Here is a 23,707-nt window from a genome sequence, read left to right on the forward strand (position 1 = left end):
GGAGGAAACAGGGCAAATGGTATCAAACCTTTTGGACCTTTTCTCCTTGTGCTGTAGTTTTACAGCTAATATGTACTGGGTGCAATAATAATGTGCACTGTAAACAAAAAGAGCAATTAAAACTTTATCCTGTGTAATATTCCCTAACAGATTAGCATGGTTATTTGGGACATTGAAATGGGTTGCTGGCCTTACAGAGGAGCGTAGTTGGAAGATCCCATGTTTTCTAGTGTGCTGACCTATGACCTATTTTGATATGTTAGTACTATACCCTCTCAGCCAGGCTGAGGGAGCACAGTGCTCAGCTACTCAGGGCTTTGGAGGCACAAGGAAGCTCAGGAGGGTTCCCAGCTTCCCAGGCCTCATTCTACAGCTATGATTCTTTTGGTCTGCCACTCAGTGTCATGAGAAGTGGCCTCCTGCATCCCTGTATAGCATTTTTTTTCCCTGAAGGCTATGGTAACCCCAAAAGTGTGCCTCAGTCACCTGAAAACAGCTTGGATGTGGCTGTGGAACCCAGCCAATGAGAATACAAGGTTCAGTGTGTTACCTCTGCTTTTTCAGAAAAGGAAGAGCATCAGGGTGTTTATCTCTTATGGAGAGCAGTATAAATGTAGAAGACTGAGTCCTCAACTATAAACCATCATCAATACATTTTAAATGGTTGCTAGCTTTTAAAATCTAGGAGATGTCTTCTTTCATCAGAGAAATGAAAACTTGCTTCACTGACATGGGGGGGGCTTCATTCTCTGTGTTTTGGGCTGCTTAAGGTTCTATAGTATGTGTGCTTGAGTGGCACCTTCTGCCCTTAGGTGTTTTTTGCCCCATTACATCGCAATCTCTGTGCCTCATGCTGTTCCCATCAGTCTGCCTGTGCTGTTTCCTCCCAACCCACATGCTTTCACTGTGTGACTGCATTCCTGTAGCCCTTAAAGGAAGGCAGGAGCAGCCTTTGTCACAGGGAGTACAGGCTGGGGTCCCCATGTGGCATTACTGTTCCTGATGAGAGATGAGACCATGAAGTAAAAACCCAGGGTTTTTGTCGCATTTAGAAAAGGAACACAGGGAAAGATTGTTAAAAGTCTTTTCCCTTTGTTCCATATGCAATATATGAAACCATCATTACTAAGTTTTTTGCTGTTCTAAAGAGGAACAGTGTTAATGCCAAAGTCAATACGGGTAAGAGAAGTGGTGGTTGGGAAGTGCCTGCAGCACTGTAGGAGAGGAAAGACCACGGGAACGCAAACGAGGGGCCTGCAGCCCTGCCAGCCCTGCCTTTGCCAACACCGGAAAGCAGAGCTGAGCAGAAAGCACTCACAGTGGGGGGACGCTGAGGGGCAGCTGGCGATTCTTGACAGTCATTCTGATTTGCTAGCAAATCTGACACTGAGCCATTCACAGGAGGCTGTTCCTTAGCAGATCTTTAACCATGAAGCAACAGGGACTGAGCAGCAACAAGGACAGCTTACAGCATACCTCAGCATTTTCCTTAATAAAAATAGCACGCCTTTAATACTGAAGCTGTATTCCTCCTTATCTTAGTAGCATGTTAAGCAATCAGAAGAATTTAACGTGTATAGTAAAAGACAGCTTCCTTCCAGAAAGATGCTGCAGACATGTTTTAAAGTCCTGTATGACACCCGAGCGTTGCCTGCACAGAAGGATGAGGCCTTCCCTTAGGGTTGCCGGCACTGTGGGTACGCAGCACCTCGGCCATCAAGGTGTTTTGCTTGACCAGAGCCACAGGGGTGAGGTCAGGCCGTGCTCCAGGAGCAGCGCTTGCTGGCAACACGGCCAGGCCAGACGCCGCATTTGGGAATAAAGAAGGCAGCCCTGGGCGTCACGGCGATTCCCCAGCACCGAGCACGCGGCCTGGGCTCGGGCGCTGCTCGTACCGGGGCGGAGCGCGGCGGCGGCTTCCGGCGGCCCAAGCGAAGTTGCGAAAGGTTAAGGCTTGCCCGAGCCACCCGACTTCACCCCTTTCCTCTTCTAGGGCGCTCCCGGCAGCGCCGACATGGAGCCGCCGGGGATACGCGCCGCCCGGCTATCCCTCGGCCTGGCGCTGCTTTGCTCTGCGCTGCGAGCTGTAGCGGCGGCGCCGGCCGGCCCGGGGCCCCGCTCCGCTGTGGGTGAGTCCTCCTGGAGGGCAGCGGTCGAACAGGGCGGCGGAGGGCGGCGGGTGAGGGGTGCCCCTGTCCCTGCTGACGGGGGCCCAGCCCGACCGCGGCGCGGGGAGTCCGGCTGCTGCCTGTGGGAGCCGGGCCCACCCGCACCTCCTCCCCCGTCCGAGGCCGAACGCCGTTTTGTGCCTCCCTTCGTGCTTTTACCCAAATATAGCCAGCTGCGCTTCTATATCCAACTAGCTGCAATATCGAGTCAGTTTTAAATACGTGATTACGGTGCTGTTCAGGTTACAGGAGGGTTAAATGGGGGCCTTTTTGTGGTCACCAGGGTACCTGGCACTCCAGGCAGCGGCGGGCAGGTGAGGTGAGCCCTGCCCTGCCTGTGGTGTGTGCACTGCAAACACTGGCTGTGTGTCTGTGCTGTCAGCCGGCAAACACGCTCTGATCGGCTTGACTCCAGCACGGGGACAGACACAGGTGAGTGCTTTGGAACTGGTTCCATGGGACTTTCAGTTCCCGTGGCCCACAGACATCACAAACCAATGCGGAGCCATGTTCACATGTTTCTGTGTCTCTCACGGTGTCGTAGATCTCAGAGGTTGCTGCCGGGCTTTGCTTCCTGAAATAAAACTCCACGGGCTCAGCTCATGTGCTGCCTGCTCTGTCACTGGCTGAGAATGTGACCCTGGGAAAATCAATTGGTGGCTGTCCCATTTTCACAGCAAGTACCCCAGATACACGTTCCTTTTCCAAATGCTTGGAAACAGAATGTAAAAGCTGGCAGTTTCACATAAGCATAGTTCATCACATTCAACATATTTCCATACATCTTAGTGCTTTTTCCTTCTTTTTTTTATTTCCCTTTATGTGTGGTGCTAAGTAGCAGTGGCTGAGAACATGTCAGCCTGGATGGTATACTGAGTAGGTAAAGGCTTTCTGATAAGGAGCCCAGTCAGTCTGTTGGCTGCTGGGGAGAAGTGCTTAGAAATCTTTGCGCACGTGCTATTTCCTGCCTTTTTTTTTTTTTTTAAATTATTTTTTTATTTTTTTATTTTATTTAATTTTATTTTCTAGACCATTGTCCTTTATAGTAACTTCAATCCAGGCAAGATCTAGAAAATAACTAAGACTGCAACTCCCTCACTTTTCAGTTGGTGGAATTCAGAAGTCCCTCTATCACCTCTTTTGCTCTCTGTCGCTTCCCCAACTCTCGGGTTTCCATATTGCTATAAGTGAAAAGCTTCGTATACCAGCCCATACCACCCAACCTCCATTTTCTTTATTTTTTATCCTTTTATTTTCCTGCTGAATTGCTCAAACCCATGCCTCTGCTTCTGTTTCCATTTTTTTTCCACAAGCAGATTATGCAAAGGACTTGTGCCAGGAATGCACCTCTCACACACACTTAGCAGACAGAAAAATTAGCAGTTTGTTTAGATTAATACTCCACAAGTTCAAAGAGGAAAGGCAGTAGAGAAACTGGGGCAGACTTTGAGTTACCCATGTGTATCCTGTTCGCATCTGCAAGTTGTAATCATGAAGCCACAAAACTACTACATTTTCAAAAGAAAACAACTTGTGTTTTTCAGAAATCAACGTCAGCAGTTCCTGGTGAGCTTTAGATTCAGCTAATAAGTACTTTTCCCCGCTCACCCCTCCCAGGCTAAATAAGGAATGGTATTCTTGAAAGCCTGTTGGAAATAATGCATTTTCTTTGATTTTTGTTTTTTGAAAACAGGGCAGTTCTGGCATATATCTGACCTGCACTTAGATCCAACTTACCACATCACTTCTGATCACACCAAAGTTTGTTCTTCTTCCAAAGGAGCCAATGCCTCTAACCCAGGCCCTTTTGGAGACTTTTTATGTGATTCTCCTTATGAGCTTATTTTGTCAGCATTTACGTTCATGAAGGATTCAAAACAGCAGGCTTCATTCATCATTTGGACAGGGTAAGTGTTCAAGTCACCCTACAGAGCAGTACTTCACAAATTTATGTTTGCACCGACACATCTCATTTTAATATCTGAAAAATGCTATTTTCTGATGTCTGTTTTCTTGTCTGAGTGGCTAGTAAGTGAATGGTTGAGTATTATAAGGCCTCAGGAACAGATCTTGACCTCCGTAAACACCTGAAGATATTGTTTGTTGGGACGTTTACAACGTGACTATTAGCACAAATTAATAGGAGTGGTGAAGGGAGGGTGGGAAGTGACAAAAACTGGACTATAAAGAAAGATCAGAGGGATAAGTGACTGGAATGAATTATCATAGAAGGCACTGGATTTTCTAACTCTTAAGGGCATTAAACTTGAAGTGGGCTCTTTTCTTAGGAGATGTCCTTTGTTTGATTCTAGTTGCCTCTCACAGAATCCATCATAAAATCTTCTTTTTCTTTTTTCAGAGATAGTCCTCCTCATGTTCCAGTGGAAGAACTCTCCACCAAGTTGGTCATTAATATCATTGGCAATATGAGTTCTACAATTCATAGTTTCTTTCCAGATATTCAGGTTTTTCCGGCCTTGGGAAATCATGATTACTGGCCACAGGTAGAGCAAATGAGAAACTTGTTTATGTGTCATACTGAATTTGTTCATAGTTCTTCAGAGGGCAAGTTTAAAAAACATAACAGCAGTGGAACATGTGTAACTGTTAGTCTGGAAATAGTATCCTGCAGTTCTCCAATTAGCATTTAAAATTATCAGTAATTCCAATCAAGAATACAAAGTCTGTGTATTAATTTACCCAAACAAATGTTGATGTTAGGTGAAATCTGTACGTTGCCTGAGGTGATGCAAATTTGGTGCTAATCGTTCTTCATGGCTTAGAACAACCAGGCCTTATCAGTGTGTTATTAATATACTCTCAATTTTATCCTTGCTGTGTATGTCAGGCAAGCATGTACCATAACAAGCTGACAGAGGTACATCCTCAGTGCATATTGCAGCATGTGGTAGGATTCAAGGCATACTGAAACGCCTACTGGAAATCTCTCTATGTACGTCACTGGCTTATTTTTTTTCTAAATAGAGACTGTTGGAAGAATTTTTGCAATGTGCCCATCGTTTTAACACTATTATTAAAATAGCTTTTTTTTTTTTCTTTTTTTTTTTTTCTTTTCTTATTCAACTGTTAGAAATACTCTCATTGACAATTTACTGGGTATGTGGGCCACTGCAGCTGAGAACAGTGCTTCTTTGCTTTCAGTGTTGTATGGATATTGTTCTTGGCACAGCTCAAAAATAAACAGTTGCTTCATCTGTCCTAGTGCAAGTTGATCTGGCAGCGCTCAGGACTGAGAAACAAATTCAGTCATTGGATCTGAGAGGATCGGAAGGGATGTTGAGCAGGTCAAGTAAAATAATTTGATAAGCAAGGAAAATCAGAATTAATCATGTAGCATAGCTTGGAGCTATAGGTGCCCAGTTGAAGACATGACTTCAGTCTTTTGTTTTCCAGTGCTTTAGTATAGCTTGACCTTTCCATGTGTGCTCACAGGAGATCAGGTTGGTTCACCGGAGACTATTAGTAAAACATTTTACTACCTTAAATGAAGTTTAATTAATCAAATTGGTTGTATTTATTTGTCTGCTTATTTCTCTATTTATTAATGTGTTAGCAGAGAGGAGTTGTCCTTCAGCACTGTCTTTTGGTATAGAGAGGAAAAGCTGTGTACAATAACCTTTCAGACAAAGAATGATGTAAATCCACATGGCAGACTTTGAGTCTAGTGACTTTTCTGATGGATGAGAACTTGTTTATGAAATTGAGTTTGAAGGTGGAAAAAAGGTTGTCAGCAGGGGCAACCGGACAACAAATAACATTTTGAAACAGGCTGCTTATTGGGAAAACTGTTGTAGTTTTCTCTGTGCTAAAACACATGAGTATTTCTGCGTTGCCTTGTTTGAAATGTCACATTTTTCTAGTGTGCAGAACTGACATACTGTTCTGTCACTGTTGGAGAAATACTGTGGGTTTAGAAATTCCCCACTATGAGGTTGTTGGATTTATTTATTTATTTATTTTTGCTGCTGAAGATGTTTCTGCTTTTCTTGTGGACTTGCTTGGCAAGATGTACCAGAGACTGGAATTGATGTGGAGCAAACCACAGGCTGTTCCAGGGTATCTGTGAAGACTGTTTGCTTATTGTGCTTCAGAGAACTTTATTGCTTCCTGCTATGTTCTGACCTATCCATCATAACAATTTCATCATCTTGGATGATTTTTCTTGCAGAACCTATTAAAAGTACTAGTCAGGTTAATCAAGCACTGGGATACCTTTCAAGTTGTGTTTTGTGACCTTCATCTTTCTGCATAGCCTTACTTTGTTTCACATTCTTGCCCTTGCTTACAAGTGCCCTAACTGCTGCTTGATCCAAGGGTTCACAGAGCACTGGTTTGCCTTTTAGAGCCTGAGACCAAACCACTTTCAGTCCATAATGTGGCCTGTTATCTAAAATGAGACTTTGCTATGTCTGTTAGTGACTTAACTCTGATTGAACTGCTATGGCGCAAAGCTGTTTTAGTAACTAATATCTGCGCATTGCAAGCAACAAATGTCTGAACGGACTCCTGATTACACTGCTTCTAGACTGAGACTTATTGCCTAAGCCTCTAATAAAGTATGTTTAGTTTCAAAGATCCTAGGTCAAATTTTAAGCCTAGGAAAACATACTGTAAGAGTGTTCCTATTTTTTTACCCCTGATTTTTTTTCTTCCAGCACTAAGAATCCAAGCAGCTATCTTAGGAAAGACAGGGATAAGCTGGAATCATTCTGCTGGGCTCAGATGTGAGCATGGCAGTACTGTAAGCTGCAGTAATTGGGCATTGCTTGGCTTAGATTGAAAAGTGCTACAGTCCTGGTGGGAGAAAAGAGTAAAAAGCCTTATGTTTTAAATGCTTTGTCATCAGAACTATATGATATCATAGAAATATTGGCAAATTTCATCAGAATATTTTAGAACCTTAGTGGAATTTTGGGGAGCTGCTATGAACCCCAAGTTGCATGAAAGACTCACCTTCTATATAATAAACTTGAGTTCAAGATTCTCCTCCAAGAGTCTGTATTTTCAAAAGGTAAATGAACTGTGAATCTTCTGTTTATGGCTTTGTAAGGTTTTCCACTTAGGTGTGTTCCTAAGGCTTGAAATATTTCTGGCATTAGATTATCAGTGCATTAACATTCAAGGAATGTAGACCATGCTGTCAGTTCTGACTAAGTTCAGATATTCTTGATCACATTACTGGATGGAGAGAAGTTCTTTTTTTTACTTGTTTTTTAAGTTTTTCCTGGTGGGTGATTACTGATTATACTTACGTGTTTTGAGAAAAGGCAGGTGGTATGTTGGTTTTTGTTTTATACATGTGGCTGAACGACAGCACTTAGGCAGGTTCTACTGTCTCACAGGATCAGCTTCCTGTAACCACCAGTGAAGTTTATGATGCTGTAGCAGATTTCTGGAAGCCTTGGCTAACTGATGAAGCCATCAGTACCTTCAGAAAAGGTAAAGCACATCAGTAATATATTGTAAGACTAAGACAACTAATAATCCTATAGATCTGCCCCCTTTGCTCAGGTAAGTCGCACAAGGTGAATCAGTTCAATTAGCTGATAGCATAATGCTTCTTCCAGAAGAAGTTACTTATCTTTTTGTAAGTCATTGTTTATCTTCAGGGTACATTTAATCTCCTCTGATGCAATAATTACTACTGATTTTTGTAACAAGTGCAGTTTTATTGGCTTTGCACCAATACTTGTGAAGCTACCCTCAGGATTTCATAATAAAAATAGGTTTTTAGATGCACAAGAAGAGTTAAATTTGGTTTTACAGAAATTGATGGAATGCTGCCTCTGTTTTGATACTACGTGTATTTCAGAGTAAGTTTGTAACTGTGTATGTCTTAAATTTGAACAGCACATAGTCTTTCTTACATTGTTAATTACATTGTGTTTGTATTCAGCTTCCTAAACTGGGAAACGATTCATATCCTAATTGTGATTTCCATTTAGCAAATGACTGAAAAATTCAAGTCAATATCCAACCCAGAAATTATGGATTTGGAATTTTAATTTGTGTTTTGTGTCCTCTGGGTAAGAATGGAGTTAAGAATTCTATTAGGTAAATAAAGCTCAACAAGGCAGATCTTAAGGTTAGTGTTAGAGCTGTGTTGTCATAGATTCTCTGTAGTCTGGTGAACTATGAAACTGCACCCATCGATGTTCTGTATGCCATGGAGGATTTTAGGAGCTTGGACTCAAAGAAAAATATGATGTTTATTCTCAATTATGTTCCAGTCTAAAGTTAATAGACTTTCAAAGTACAAGGCTACTAAATTCCAACAGTTCTTCCAAGAGGAAGGAGGAACCTACCTGCGTGCAGTATTCTAGGAAATGTGTACTTTTAGCAACTACTGCATCTCTGTCTATGAAAGAAATGTTTCAGCACATTTTTGCTTGTGAACTGGATAAATGCATACAAAAGCTCAAACAAAAAGCAGTTCCAGGAAAAAAAAAAAATCATAAAATATTCAGTGTCAACTTTTCCCACTAAAATGTTGGTGGAAACAGATTCTTAAGATGTTCTGGTGTGATAAGGTGGTACACAGCTCGGCTAAATGTGATGTGTTCAGTGTTATTAGAATGAAGATTTCTTTTTTTCAGTGGTTTGAGGCCTTTATTTTCAGATGACGTTGATCTTATTTTCACAGGTGGCTTCTACACACAGCTGTTTGAATCGAGTGTGAGCTCTGAACCACTCAGGATAATCAGTTTGAACACAAATTTGTATTACAGCCCAAACCATGTGACTGTGAATATCACAGACCCAGCCAACCAGCTGGCCTGGCTGGAGGGAATACTAGAAGCCTCTTCACAACAGAAGGAAAAGGTAGGCACCATGAACAGAACCCAATGGCGTGGTTTGGTTAAACTTTGACATGTAAAAAAAAGAGAGAGACAGTGAACATATAAACATATTTCTAGAAGAATATGAATGTTACCAAAGAGATTGCAAAACCTGAAGTTTCATTAGAAGGTATTAATAGTTCTTCCTTGAATATTGTGTACATTGTATGTACACAATTCATATTGTGTGCATACTACAGTAATCAATAAAATAATTGAATACCCTTTCTTCAGTTATGCAGTAAAATCGCTTTTCTTGCCTACTCTGTACAATACGGTAGGAACCAGAATGAAAATATTTTTGCTTTTGCTTCTGAGTCTTTTTATTCATAGCCTTTAATTTTAGTATATTCACTCTTGGTCTAAGACAAAAATATATATATATAGCATATATCTTTCACATTTTTATGTAATTATGAGTATTAAAGAAACATTTTATCAACCGCAGAACTTATTCAAGCTGTAGAAATTGCTACAATTTGAGCCTTATGATACTACATGCCTTATAATAGTTCATAAAGTGAGGTGATAAATCGTTGGCTCATTTTAATTGACTGATGTGGGGACTGGATCATCAGCTGACCAAGAATGTTGTTTAATTTGAACCATGTTTACAGACCTTATCTCCTTTTTACTAACAAAGAGAATCGTAATTTTTTAAACATTATAATACAAAAGAGAGAGTCCCCTTCCTTGTGCAATAAAGAGATTTTAACTAGCTCTTACATTCTGGTGAATGTCCAACCATGCAGACTCTATAATATTCTAACATAAGATTTTCTTATTATCTTCCAGAAATGTTAAGTCATAACTCTTGCTGTAGTAACTTACTTTTCATTTGACATAATTAATGTTTAATGTTTTTCTTTGCACTATAATCATGCATAGACTTAACAGAGTTGTTTTTTGTTTTTTCTTTTTTTTTTCCAAGGATACACTGAATTCACAAAGAAAAAAAAATACTTGTCTCATTACAAATTTAAGCTTTCTTCCAGTTTGTATTTGGTCCAACAAAACTGTGTGTTGTGATTTCCAGCTTTCAGAATACCATGTCGGTGATAACAGTGATTAACACAGTTTTATCACAATGCAAAGTTACAGCTAAAAATGTGAGTTTTGAAGGAAGATGCTAATTGTGCTTTCTCTGTCTAATTCCTTAGGTATATATAATAGGACATGTACCAGTAGGATACTTGCCATTTGCAAGGAATACCACAGCTATCAGAGAATACTACAATGAGAGACTGGTAAAAATCTTTCGCAAATACAGTGGTGTTATTGCTGGGCAGTTTTTTGGACACACTCATAGAGATAGTATCATGGTCCTCCTGGATGAAGAAGGTAGTGATGTTTGTTGAATCCTTTATCTTTTTCTTTTTGATTAAACGCAAATAAATATTTTCTCGCATAGTGTTATCAGTCAGACTCTGCTACAAATGGAAATAGGGAAATTCTGCTATTTTTCTACAAGAATTCAAGTCACACACTTGAAGGGAACCTCACAAGACATATTGTCTTTTTTTTTTTTTTTTTCTGAAATCAGGAGAGCCTCTGCAAGCTTCCTATTTTTTTTTTTTAATGAATGCTTGTGCCTAGACAAGAATTTCTAGTCTTAGCTCTCTACTTTCTCAGTGACAGGGGCAAATTGTACTAGCTAGTTGCTATTGTGTAATGTGTCAAAGAGAATGTTCTCAGGCCAAGTAGACATGCTCTGTGTTCTTGTGTTTCCTGCATCATTACTGTGCCTCTCTGCTGAGTTCCCTGCTGCTTTGAAGTTAATTAAGATAAGGGTAAGCAGGAGCCAAGGAAAAGAAAGTCTCTGCTTGTTGCATCTCTTAGATCAGCTAATTTCCCTTCATGAAAAGCACCCAAGTTTGAAAATTTTGTTTATTGCTTTGAAATCCCTTCATTTTAATTGTGGCTATGTGTGTACTCTTACATCTTTAACTGAATCTCTCTAACAAGTAGCTGGTTAAATATTTGTGTATATACCACAGTGAGTGGTCCACTGCTTTGGTTAATGTAAAATCCTCAAATATTAAGTGGCTCTTTATCTTTTTGCTTTATATGAACACCTAAAAGTAATGCCCAAAATAATGAGTGGGATCATAGAATCATTAAGGTTGGAAAAGACCTTTAAGATCCTAAGTCCAACCGTCCATATACAGTGATAGGTTTGCTCAAAGAGATCTAGACAGCTGCCAAGATACGTCTTACTTGAGTTTACCTTTTTGCATGCAATTATCGTGGAATTAATGCCAAGTGAAAAGGAATCCAATCCAAGTGAAAGAAACAGCCTTTGATATGTGTAAGTGGTTTTCAAGACAGACATACACCCACATATTTTTGGACCTTGTCCTATTTGTGCATGAAATCAACACCTGTACTGCAAATTTCAATGCAGAACTTACAAAGATTTTCATATGCAAGTAGCAGCTTCCAGATTATTTTAATTACTTTGCCTTTTTTTGACAGAATTCAAACAGTGAACTTTAATGTAGCTAAGTGCAACTCATGTTTATTTGCACTGTTTCCGGCTGTTTTTATCATGTCATTTTTTTTCTAGACAAAATTTTAGAGAATATCATATCATACTGATTGATGTAGCCAACATCAGTGTGCTGAGATACAGAGTTCAGTTCAATATCTTCTAGAAGTTTCTGCTGATTTCCTAACTTTCAAAGCTTCTGGCCTAGAGATTTCACTGCTGTATTGTCAGAGAAAGGAATAGTTAAGGTTGTGCATTTTCTTCCACACGGAACCTCAAAATATCCTTGCCACATATTCTAATGTATTGAAACCTTTGCATGTCCTCATGTTTCAGTTGTTCTTAAGTGTTCAACTCTTAGGTTCTGGGCTGGTCTATATGTGTGAAGATATCAGTTCATGATATCTTCATGTTTCCAATAACGTTATAACTACATGAAGAAAAAGTACAAAAAGCGGCATGTGAAGTACAACATGAAGACACAAAAGTTCAGAACGTTTCTTCAGTAGAAATATGTAAAATAAAGATACCTTCATTGTAGGCAAGAGCATTTAGCACTTACATAGTTGAATTGGTGGGAAGCCTCCACCGTAGATAAATTTAACTGATGTGCAGAGGGATGTGGGCTGTGGTGATTTACCCATTTATTTATTTATTTTGGTCTACACAGTGGAAGTACAGAAGGAGTTCACAGTGATGCAGCTAATCCAGGGTGAAAATAAATACATAAATAGGAATTGTGGTGTACCTAAGTCGGTCACAGTTCTTACTGTACTGGTTTTCCCCAAAAACGTTATTTAAAAAATAAATGTCTGAAGAGTAACTATTTCCTCATTTCTCCCTTTCCTGCAGAAAAGCCAGTAAATTCCTTGTTTGTGGCTCCTGCTGTAACCCCAGTGAAGAATGTATGGCAAATGGAGTCCAATAACCCAGGTGTCAGACTGTATCAATATGATCTCCTTAATTATAGCTTGCTGGTAAGTGAGGGTTGTAAAACATACTTAAGACTTCTGAAATACTGAAGTACATTGTCATTAAAAATTACAGCAGGATGTCAGCCTTTGTAGTATTATGGTAATTGGTAGAACTTAGGTGCTTACATGGTTTTCTTCCTGGGAAAAGAAAATGAAATCTGAAAGACAATTTCATCAGTCTGTCTCTGTCTGCAAGGCTACCCAGTGCTTCCTGTTCTCTATGAATATCTTACAATATGGAAGCAAAAATGATCAACAAATTTCTGAGCAGAATCCTCAAACTGTTTGCAAAGAGCAGGAGCTTCGCAATAGTGAAAAACATTCACCTGAATCCTAGGCTTGTTTACATACCAATCTTTGCTGGAGTCTGCCTGAGCTTTGGGAGGCGGTCCGTGAAATGCTTCTAGAGGTTGTAGAACTGCAGATGAAGAAAATCACACTTATAGCCATGTGATGCCTTTTGCAATGACGTGGCTTTCTAAATAATGTTTATATTTTTAATAGGAAATTGTAAAGAAATTTAGAGAGAGACAAATTAGAATAATTCTACAGTCTTATTTGATTTGAAGTTCTGAGTTTCACCTTGTTGTCCCAGTCTCAAACTAGACACAAGCAAAGTGGTGTTTGGTTTACAGTTTGGACAGGAAAGACTTCTAACAGTGCCACAGTTTCCTTTTGTGTTTCTTTTTTCTTCTCCCCATCCCCCCACGATTACCACACTGCAAGTACCAGCTTTGGGTGTGAGCCCAGCTCTTGGGGTGGGACATGACCTTCTATTCAGTTGTGAATAATAAAGAGTGACAGCTTCCTAATCAATATATCACTTTAGAGACTTAATGAAGCAGGGAAGAAAGCAATACAACCGTGCCTATTTTTTCTTCTTTTTTTAACTGTAGGATCTTTGGCAGTTTTACTTGGACCTCAGAGATGCCAACAAGAAGAATGAATCGGACTGGAAATTAGAATACATCTTGACTAAAGCTTACGGCATTGAAGACTTGAAGCCAGAAAGTTTATATGAAATGGCCAAGCAGTTGTCTGTGCCACATAGCACATTGTTTGAGCGGTATTACAATAACTTCATTGTGAGTTATAACAAAACCATTGTCTGTGAAGAGGGGTGCAAGACCTGCCAAATATGTGCAATCCAATATCTGGATTATTCCTCATACACGGATTGTATCAATCGGGAGGAAGCATGGAGATGAAGTCTCCAATGCAATTTATGCTAATGTTAACCAGAGCCTTTGATTTAAAGAACCCGCTCATCCTCTCACTCAAGCTGTGATGCACTGGCAGGGAACCTGTGGGACTTCTCTGAGTTTCAGGGGAGTAATAAATCTCCCTAGATTTTTCTTCTTGTAATCACATTTTCCTTCCATGTCTAAATGAAAGTTTATTGGCTATGTAACAGTGGGCAGATTTGGCTGTTACTTCAAGTGTTTTGTGCCTCCAGTAAGAGGCATCAGAATACAAGTTACTCAGTTCTTTGGAAATCTAAGCCTGTTATTAGTTATACATGTAAGCAATGGCATTTCCGGCATGGGATTTATACAGGGGCAGATTTCAGTCATCTGCAAGTATTTTCTAAGCAAAATTTGCAAAAGCTGTGTTTGCTGAGGCTGGAGAGCAGTTACCTTGTTGATATGATGCCAGTATTAGGCATCTTCCTGTCCCTGTGCCAAGTTTCCTTTTCTCTCTTAAGCTATTAAATCCAGTTCTGTTTAGAGGCATATTCTAATGACAGCAGCAGTGTGACTTAATGGATCACAAAACTCCAAACTGAAAATGCTTAGTGCAATTTCAGAATAAGTGTCCAGCACCAAGTGCCTCTTTCTTGTAATAGGGCTGTGTGTATTAGTACTGCTCGCAAGCAGTCAACTGGCATAAGATTTTGCAGCACACTGTGGGTTAGGTTTAAATTGATCAGCAAGAATCATTAGACAAAGCATGTACATGTTATGTGCAGTACATGTAAACACATATTCATCATGATATTTTTGGGGTTTCTCAGGTTTCTTTTTTCAAAGAGCACTCATTCTTAATGCAAAGCTTTATCACATAGAATCATAGAATAGGCCATTAATATGGTGATTGTGCAAGATGACAATATTAAAAAGACAGTTTTTCTATAGCATGTAACCAGGAACTGTGAGTTAATAGGGATTTTCTGCAGACTACGGTGTTAGGAATCATAGAATCACAAGGTTGGAAAGGTCCTACAAGATCATCTAGTCCAACTGTCCAAAGTAAAGGATGGAAGTATGGAAAAATTTCATTAGTCAAAAGTGGTGATTCTTTTTGTGTTGAATATGTTTCTTGGTTGAGTTTCTCATGGTTTTGTTCATTAAAAAATGCCTCTGTTACCAGTGTCTCTTCTCCAGGAGCAAGCAAAGTTATGGGTGGATAGCATGCAGGCAATAATAGGACAGATGAGGTTGCTCCGGTTTGTCAAATGGGTTTTGTTCAGTTCAGTTTAGTGCTTTGGACAACTGTCTCCTTCTCTGTTCTGGGTTTTTTGCTTTGTTTTGATTTTTTCTGACTTCTGTTTAAACTACCAAAAAAACAAACAAACAAACAAAAAAACACACAAAAAAAACAAAAAACAAACTGTACAAACTACAATCCATCCTGGAAACGTGCAATAAAAATTACCTAGTTGTTTCCTTCTTTTGTTGCCGAATCTTAGGGAGAAACAGAACTATGTAGCAGATTAGTAGCTACAAAGCGCCTGGATGCTGTTAGTGATCTGTTTGGATTTTTGCTTCCTAGATTTTTTTTTTGTGTGTGTGTTCCTATTTAGTGAGCATGAACAAATAAATGTTTACAAATGTCTAAATACCAAAGTATGATTGAGTTTTTTTCTAAAGGCATACAATCTGAATTTATCTGAACTTTAGCTGAAGCTTTAGTTGGAGCCAGGAGTTGGATGACATCAGCCAAGGAAGTTGTTTTTGTTTCAGCCAGAGGGATATATTAGCCAGGGTATGTCCAACAAGATGCACTCTGTTAGGCAGGCTGGCATTCTCTGCTTCTCCTGCATATAACTCCTTGTGCAAAGTGCAAACTGAACTGGCCAAGAAGGATCCAGGAGTAGTTTGACTGCATCAGCTTGTAAACTGGGCATAAAATAAAAAGAACAGAGAGCTGCTAAGAATTTTACACTGACATAATCCTAAGATAGATCACGTAAACTTAAAAGTCAACTGGATGTAAGACGAAATAGAAGGTGGTATTTTTTGTTTCAGGTTCATACTTCATTCATCTATGAATCTAAAAATATTTTAGAAGTAAGTTATCCTTTCCCGACAGCAGATTTTTATGGAATCCCAACAATTAAACACCAAAAAGGAATGACATGATAAAGCTTCTGATTCACACATACAACATTTCACGTGATACTCCACATTTCAAATGATATTTTGTGGGTCCATCTTCAATGAAAGATTTGGAGGAATATTTTTAAGGCCACATGTGACAGAAAGACGAATTACACCACCTAGTGGAGTAGACAGCTTTGCATATATCTATAGAGTTTGAGAAGTATTGAAACGGAGGGTTATTTCTCAAATATTCTAGGACTTACCTGCTAATTTTTCCTTTGCAGCAGTACTGCCACGTTACATGTTTCTTCCTGGGTATTAAATGATTTCAGGCTCCTAGAGGCCATGTCTCTTAAGGGGAGCCTGAACCTTGAGATAGGTGCGGGTCTCAGCCCATAACCTGAGAATAACTGGAGCCTAGAGAAGGGATCCTCAGAGGCCAGCTCAGCTAGCCAGGAGTAAAACAAGTGATGGAAACAAAACATTTCCTTCCAATTAGTTTTTCTGCTTTAATTCTCTCCTGGAATTAAATGCCTGAGCTTATGTCTACCTTAAAAGGTACTGCCACCTAATAGGAGTGCTTCCTTTAACAAGAAAGTTGGTTCTAAGGAGCTGATTCCACTGCAGCATGTCCCATTCGCAGCTGCCAGACACTAGGTGTACTCATGAAGTGCACCCACTGTCTGCACTGAGGCTGAAAGACCGCTTTCCAAGAGCACTCTACAACCTGAATGAAAGCACAGTAAGTGGGAATGAGCATAAGAGGTGTGCTCCCAATTCAGACTAAAATGAAAGTGAGCCCTGAGGCCACCGTTAATTGAATTAGATTGGGGAACGGAGTGCTGTCTCATCATTTCAGTTGTTTTTCACTTGTCAACTTAAAGAGATGACTGAGGGAGACGGGCAGCATGTGAACATATTGTTTGTGAAAGCAGTGTTGAACTTAAGCTGCCTGAGGACAGAAATAGGTAATGAGTTACTTGTAGTTCCCTGTGATGCATTTTTCTGTGTGGGCAATTGATGAACACACAGAATCTTTAAGAATGAGCGTCTAGTTTAGCAGTCGTGTAAGTTCTCTTTGTGGAAGCAGACATTTCTTCAAGAGGGTGAGTCGTCACATTTGTCTCAGAATAAAACCACTGGGAAATCCCTGATGCACAATGAACAGGAACTATAGCGATGTCCATGAAGAAAGGGACTGTAAATGTCTAGGTAAGATTAGCTGCTTTCCTTCCTTACTTTCTGAAAACTGGAGGGAGACTTTTCTTTTTTTCATCTGCTTAATGCTGCAGCTTTCAGGGGGGAAAACAAACAGACGAAAAAAAAACTATTGCTGTAATTTCACTTGTCATCTGTCAGCTCCAGCTTTCTTGTTCTGGTGGAGGAAAATCCTACCTAGGAATTCTGCCCAGTTTTGTTAGTCACTGGTAACATGAATGTTTTCATATTGATGGGAACTATCATAGCTATAGAAATTCAAGGAAAACACATGGACAGAAAATCAACAAAAAAATGTTAACCGTCACCCATTTAATTAGTTTTTGATAGTTATGGGAATGGCAAAGGCAGTTTACTGAATGAACGTTTCCTGTGTTACTGGACAAATCACATCAGATCCTGTGAACAAGCAGTTTGTGTTTCTCAGAGTTGCCCTTGCAGGTGTTAGGAGAGGAGTCACAAACAGGTCAGAACGGGCAGAAGGTGACTGACTGAAATCACAATGAGGGAACTGCTTAAAAGCAAAGACATTGAAAGTAAAACCAGTGGAAACTGGGCAAGTCACAGTCCAAAACACTCAGTGAAGCAGTGGGAGGAGCACTGATGGTGTTAGACATGTGCGTTAAATGGTAGACCTATATTTAATGACTGCCTGAAAAAATTCTTCAATTATCTGCATTTTCATCTAGTGATCTGAATCTAGCTGTTAAATGCATTTCAGATAATTGATGAAATATTTATCATGTCTTCTTATGTTCACTGGGTAAAAGAAAATGAGTGTACTGTTCTCATACCCTGTAGAACTCTTGAGTTAGATTTTAAAGCGACTGCTTGGATGTCAGGAATATTTAAGCTATTAAAATTTCCATGGAGCTGGATTGTTTTCCTGTCCTGAAAATCATCCTGAGATTTCAATATGTTGCGCTGGAATAAAACCAAGTCCTTGCTGAGGTTTTAGGAGATATGCAAAGTGGAGATTTGTACCTGAGCCTGCTACCTTTCCCCTCAGCATTTTCTCTGCATCTGTCATGGTGCCGAGTGTGCTTTCTCCTCCTACCCTGGAACATATCTTTCTTAATTAAAATTTGCATTCATATGAAAAAATCTGATAGTGACACACCGCTGGGAAGTGCGAAGCAATTCTCAAGAACTTCCACTTGATAAACAGTTTAATATCTTGCTTGTCCAACACGATACGTGCCAACGTTTGCATTCAGGCAGTTCTTTCATCCAATGTAATTTGTGATTTCTGATGGTTCTTGTGGGCTGGGTGATCATCTGATAAAAACTGACTTTGAACTACTGAGATTGATTATGAATTAATTAATAAAATATTGAATAGTCTTAATTGAGATTTGGGAACAGGTTTTCAAGAAATGATCAAAATATTTGCGGGACATAATGCAGTCCTATTTGAATAAGCAGGTATGGGTGACAGTAGTAATTATCAGCCATAGTGCTTTTTCTGGAATAATTCTTCTTGTAGACAGGATTTCTGAGATAACAGAGCTCTCCTGCTGTGCTCTGCAGGTGAAATCTTCCAGGCTTCCCAGGATGTTTACAGAATCACAGAATGACCCGGGTTGGAAGGGACCTCAAGGATCATGAAGCTCCAACCTCCCTGCCTGGCAGGGCCACCAAACTTCCATGTTTACCAAATCAGGTTTCCCAGGGCCCCATCCAACCTGGCCTTGAACACCTCCAAGGATGGGGCATCCACAACCTCCCTGGGCAGCCTGTTCCAGGACCTCACCACTCTCTTAGTAAAGAACTTCCCCCTGACATCCAACCTAAATCTACTCTCTTGCAACTTAAATCCAATGTTTGCCTACATTGCATTGATTTGTGTCCTGTCAATACAATACCATCTGACTTAAACATACAAACCCAAATTAGAAGAGTTGGAAGTTGTGCTTCCTGGGTTTGGGTATTCTGGTTTGATGGTTGTTGTCTATGGATGGACAACCCTTATACAGTGCTCCTGGGGAGGTGATCTGGGTCTTTCAGATTTTTATGTTTCCAAGGCTGCTAAAAGATGGCAATGGTTCCTGTAGATGGCAAATAGGTTACTGTATAAGCAATGAACTTAGCAACTTCTCCAGTCTATCAGAATCTTCCTTCCTGTGGGTGTGGTGAGAAAAGCCTGTAGTGGTGTCATTCAAAATATACACAGAAAAGCTCTTCTTCCAGATGGGGATGGAATCTTAAAACTCCTGCACACTCTGTGGCTTCTTACACCTTATAAAGTGGGAAGCACCTGGTTTTAGGCATTCTGAAAAGCCTTTCCTGGACAACTGCTCATTCTTAATTTGTTGGACATTTGAGGCAGAACTTGTCCCTCGTATTGGAATATTTTACACCTAAGAAAACTGCCGTCTGACACAGAACATTTTAAAACCAGTTGAAACAGGAGACTGTGGTAAAATATCCCACTAAAAGATTCTGATGTTGTTGCATCTGATTGCAATGAACCGTGTATTTTACCTAGCCTTAATTGAGTCACTGCAAAGAACATTTAACTTAGCCTCACAGGAGGGGACATTTGATGTTGTTTTTACATCAACCTAGCTGAAACCTTCCAACATTTCTAACAGACTTTGTTGATAGCTAACAAGACTTGCTTCAAGCCGTCTGTTCTTAAGTCTCCTCTATTTTTTTTTCTTTATTTTTTTTTTAAATCTAACTGAAAGTACTTATACAGAGCTTGAAATTCTGGACAGGCACAGGATTTTGCTCAGAATAATTGCTGGTGTACAATAGAGGACTTTTCTATAGCATTTCTGTGTGTGTGTGTGCAGACTCCTCCTTGAGTCTGCAGCCAAAGCAAATTTCTGCTAAGCTTTGTCAAAAAACCATAGCAACTATCTTGTGACAGATCTGAGTAGGTTCTGGTCTTCAAAGGATCCATTAATCTTACATTGCCCTCGGACCATGATCCCATCCAGTGTGATTCTGGGCATTTCTTTTTTGCTAAAAACTTGCTAAATATTTGTGCAAGTTGAGTATTCCCATCATAGCAACCAATGGGCAAAGCATAGCGTGTTAGTCACAATGTGTGGTGGGGGGAGGCTTCAGGGATGTTGGGGTTCTCTCACCAGGCTGGAGGAGTGGGAGCAGGTTGGAGGCAGAGCTGTCAGGGCAGAGGAAAGAGCAGAACAGGTTGGTGGGCTACTTAGGGCGCACTTCTGATGGTTTCCTTTGGGCTGTGGGTATTAGAGACCCACTTGTGGCTTGGACCTGCCTCCTCTCATTCCAGCAGCACAGGCTCCCTGCTCTCAGCAGCTGATGAAATAATAGCCATCACTTGTTTCCTCAGCTCAGACTCTCTACTTAAAGTCATAAGCTCATCCTCCAAAGCGCTATGTTTTTTTTTTGTTGTTGTTGTTGTTTTTTGTTTTTTTTTGTTTTTAATTTGTTTTTATTTTTTTTATTTTATTTTATTTTTTTTTGCCATATTTTGTGCTATTACTTGTTGCTTTTTACATAGAATCAGTTCAAATCAATGTGTGTTTTCAGTGGACTCAAGAATATGCCAACAGCTAAGCTTTGACCAATCAAAATAATCTGCATTTACTTGCTTAGTGTTCCATAAGATGCCCCAGTTGCAGCAGAAATCCAGCCCACTGAAGTTTGCATTTTTGAATATACCAGTTGCCTGTGATACTAACAGCCAGTTCAAATAGTTCTTGGAATTCAGAGTACAGAAAAATGAATAATCAGCAAATTTTAATGTGGATTTCCTTGTGTCTTAATAGTCAATATTTGCTGTGATACACAAGCAAGAAAAGCCTGAAGACATAGAGTATTTCTATACTCTAATCATAGTTGCTATTTTCCTATGATAAGACACAACAGCAGTTGCTGTGTGATCAGCCGGGTGGAAGCAGAAGTGACTGTTTGTTCATGGAAGGCAGGTGGTCCTCAGCCCCCACAATGTTCTGGAGTGCCATTGGGATGGAAAATAGGATCCCATCGTACCTAATGATTTATGTGAAAACATGTCAGAGCTTCTCAATGCCTTGAAGGGGATGTTTTCCCACAGAAATTTGCATATTTGACCTAGTGCTGTCCTCATGTTTTTACATCAGACCATGCTAAGAAGCCACTACATAGAAAAAAATAACAGTCAGAACCTCAGATGAATGCCATTTCCTTTGCAGATATATTGACTCTCTTTGTGGGCCCCCCACTGCATTGGGTCTCTTAAGCTTTGCTTTCCCTCCTGAAACAACTCTAAGGCTTTTAGAAAGAGACCTTTCCTTTCCTCTCCTAAGCTGAGGTAAGGCACATCACGACCCTGGGAGGGGACAATCTGTTGCTTCAGCTACACTTTGAAGAGTGTTATTATGCTGCTGCTGAATGAAATCTCATGATAGATTAGGGTATATAATTCATTATAGGTATATATAATTTTATATATATATATATAATTTTATATATATATACACCTATAATATTATAGGTACATATATCAATAGGGTATATATATATATATTTGTCTGTGTCTCTGAATTCCCTCTTCTTAGGTTTGTTTTCGGGTAATATTTTTTTTCATACACCTTGTATATTGCATAGGTGAGGTGACAGAACAGCATCTGTCTTTAAACTGCAGAGTTTAGCTCTATGTGATTTATTGCTTGTTGGGTGTTCAGCTTAAAGTATTCTCTCTGCTCATTTCCTTTGTTTAGGTATAAAAGCCATCTCTCAGTCTGCAACAGCACAAGGGGTGTTTCTCATCTTTTTAGAAATCAGACTATAGAAAGTGTTTGTTTTTTTTCCCCCCATATGCTTGAGGGAGAATAGTGTACTCTCAGATACTCTGGAAAGTGAGCAAGGTGTGGTAAAAATGTGAATTAACAAACACTAGTGGGTTGAGTTGTGTGGGCTGAGACCTGGGCTGGCAGGCATAGGATTGATATGACTCCAGTGAGTTCAGGATGAGCCCTGCATCTATGAGATTCAGTCCCTACGTATGAGAAGGCAAATAACACATGGACTGCAAACTGTGTTTCCCATTCATTGTACAGGGTGAAAAAAGCCTTCATACATATGCCAAATGTATGGGAAAAAAAAAAAAAAGTATTAGAAACAGTGATTTTGTTTTAAACTTATTCATTATATAACTAGATGGATTTGAGTTTGTTGAATTCCTTAATTCTGTGCCTGCTGTGGTGGTTTTCATCATCTGGCCAATTTTTATTTCAAGAATATCCTTATTTGTATCTGTCCAAATTTATCAAGACTTTGTCACTCACTGATATGCAAAACCACTTGAATTTAGTGCTTTAATATATACTGAACTTTATATATATTATATAGACAGCATATCAAATCATGAGAAAACTGCCTCTTTTCCATTGCAACTCTTTGGGGATTCATAATGAGTAAACATTTCTGATTCCCTGTAAAGCTGATACCAGTTATCCAGTCTCACTTTTTTACACTCCTTCTCTCTGTTCTGCATCCATTAATCTCCCAGTTATGAATCAGAAGTCTTATGAAGAAGACACGCTCTTCATTTTGTTGAGCATTGTAAAATATTCACTAGAATCGTATAAGGATTTGTCCTGCCCCTGGCGGAAAGCAGTTCTAAAAACAGTGTGGTCCTTTGTTTGCCAGAAGCATAGTAACAAATGGATTATGTGTAAGAGCCATCTATAGAGCTTTTATTTCATCTCCATTCAGGCTCTACATGTTTTGCACTGCTTTTAATGAGGCTGCCTGAACTATGGTAACCCCACTGCACATTTGTAAGCAAGAGATATCAGACGAATTGGCCCCTTCCAGGGCTGCATTATGAGGTAATCTGCTTTCATTACAGGATTTATTTTATAGGTGGTAGACCTCAGTGAGAAGACGCTGCAAGCACAAGCAGCACTTATCTGCTCTGTAAGGCCAAGTTCAGGATCTGCATGAATGTGAATCTGCTTTCCCACAGTTCAATCCCCATTCCTTGTGAGGCTGGAAACACAACCTTTTTGTGCATGACCCCTTCTTTGCTCTCCTTCTGATTCAGACTCATACTGAAATGATTGATAGTCCTTTATAAAATACTCCATAAAGAACTATTTTACTTCCACATCAGCATGAAAGCTTGGGTCCCACATACAAAACAAGTACAAAAACAAGCATCTCACATCAGAATGAAAAGCCTCTTCTTCCTTCTGCCTTTCTGAAGTGCGCAGATTATTCTCTGCAACTGGAAATGTTTATTCCCCTGGCAGTAAAACCCAGTGTTGTCAAAAACAACCGAACACATATTCAGAGCATAGATAGATGCCTCATTTTTTCTATGGAGGCCCATGAAGATTTTAGTTTCTACTTTCTTTTTTTTTTTTTTTTTTTTTTTTTTTTTTTTTTTTAATGTACTTCATTTTTTTATTTTTTTTTTCTTTGACTTCTTCAGCACTCGAAGAAGATTGTTAAGATTTGAGATCTCATGTCTGGAATGTGGCTTTCTCTACTGGCCGTAAAGTAAAATCAGATTGAGGTGTGAAGTGCAGAGTCTTAATAAGAATTGTAACAACAAAGGACATGTAGAAGTAGTTGTTTTCTTCATCATCTTGCAACTGTGAAGAGCAAAGCCTTGTGCCTAACAGTACCATGAAACAAAAAGGAGAGGACTTATAACAGTTTTGCTGTACACAGCGCTATTACAGTTTTGGCTTTATCATTT

The 23,707-nt window shown here is 39.7% G+C and overlaps 1 protein-coding gene across 1 annotated transcript; it reads left to right on the plus strand.

Annotated features, from left to right (window-relative positions):
• Window positions 1-1,872: 1,872 nt before the first annotated feature.
• Window positions 1,873-15,326, plus strand: SMPDL3A (sphingomyelin phosphodiesterase acid like 3A). Its single transcript, XM_072333035.1, has 8 exons — window positions 1,873-2,129; window positions 3,862-4,075; window positions 4,528-4,672; window positions 7,532-7,628; window positions 8,833-9,011; window positions 10,189-10,369; window positions 12,369-12,493; window positions 13,387-15,326. The coding sequence occupies exons 1-8, from the start codon at window positions 2,015-2,017 to the stop codon at window positions 13,696-13,698; spliced, it is 1,368 nt and encodes a 455-aa protein (XP_072189136.1). The 5' UTR covers window positions 1,873-2,014; the 3' UTR covers window positions 13,699-15,326.
• Window positions 15,327-23,707: the final 8,381 nt, after the last annotated feature.

This window comes from Excalfactoria chinensis, chromosome 3 (assembly GCF_039878825.1).
Source record: "Excalfactoria chinensis isolate bCotChi1 chromosome 3, bCotChi1.hap2, whole genome shotgun sequence".
Taxonomy (NCBI): domain Eukaryota; kingdom Metazoa; phylum Chordata; class Aves; order Galliformes; family Phasianidae; genus Excalfactoria; species Excalfactoria chinensis.

Excerpts from the sequence above, each read along its gene's own strand:
- SMPDL3A (XM_072333035.1), top strand. The coding sequence starts at position 2,015 with ATGGAGCCGCCGGGGATACGCGCCGCCCGGCTATCCCTCGGCCTGGCG. Across the intron at positions 2,130-3,861 it reads GGGGCCCCGCTCCGCTGTGG|GGCAGTTCTGGCATATATCT; the intron begins GTGAGTCCTCCT and ends TTTTGAAAACAG. Across the intron at positions 7,629-8,832 it reads CATCAGTACCTTCAGAAAAG|GTGGCTTCTACACACAGCTG; the intron begins GTAAAGCACATC and ends TTATTTTCACAG.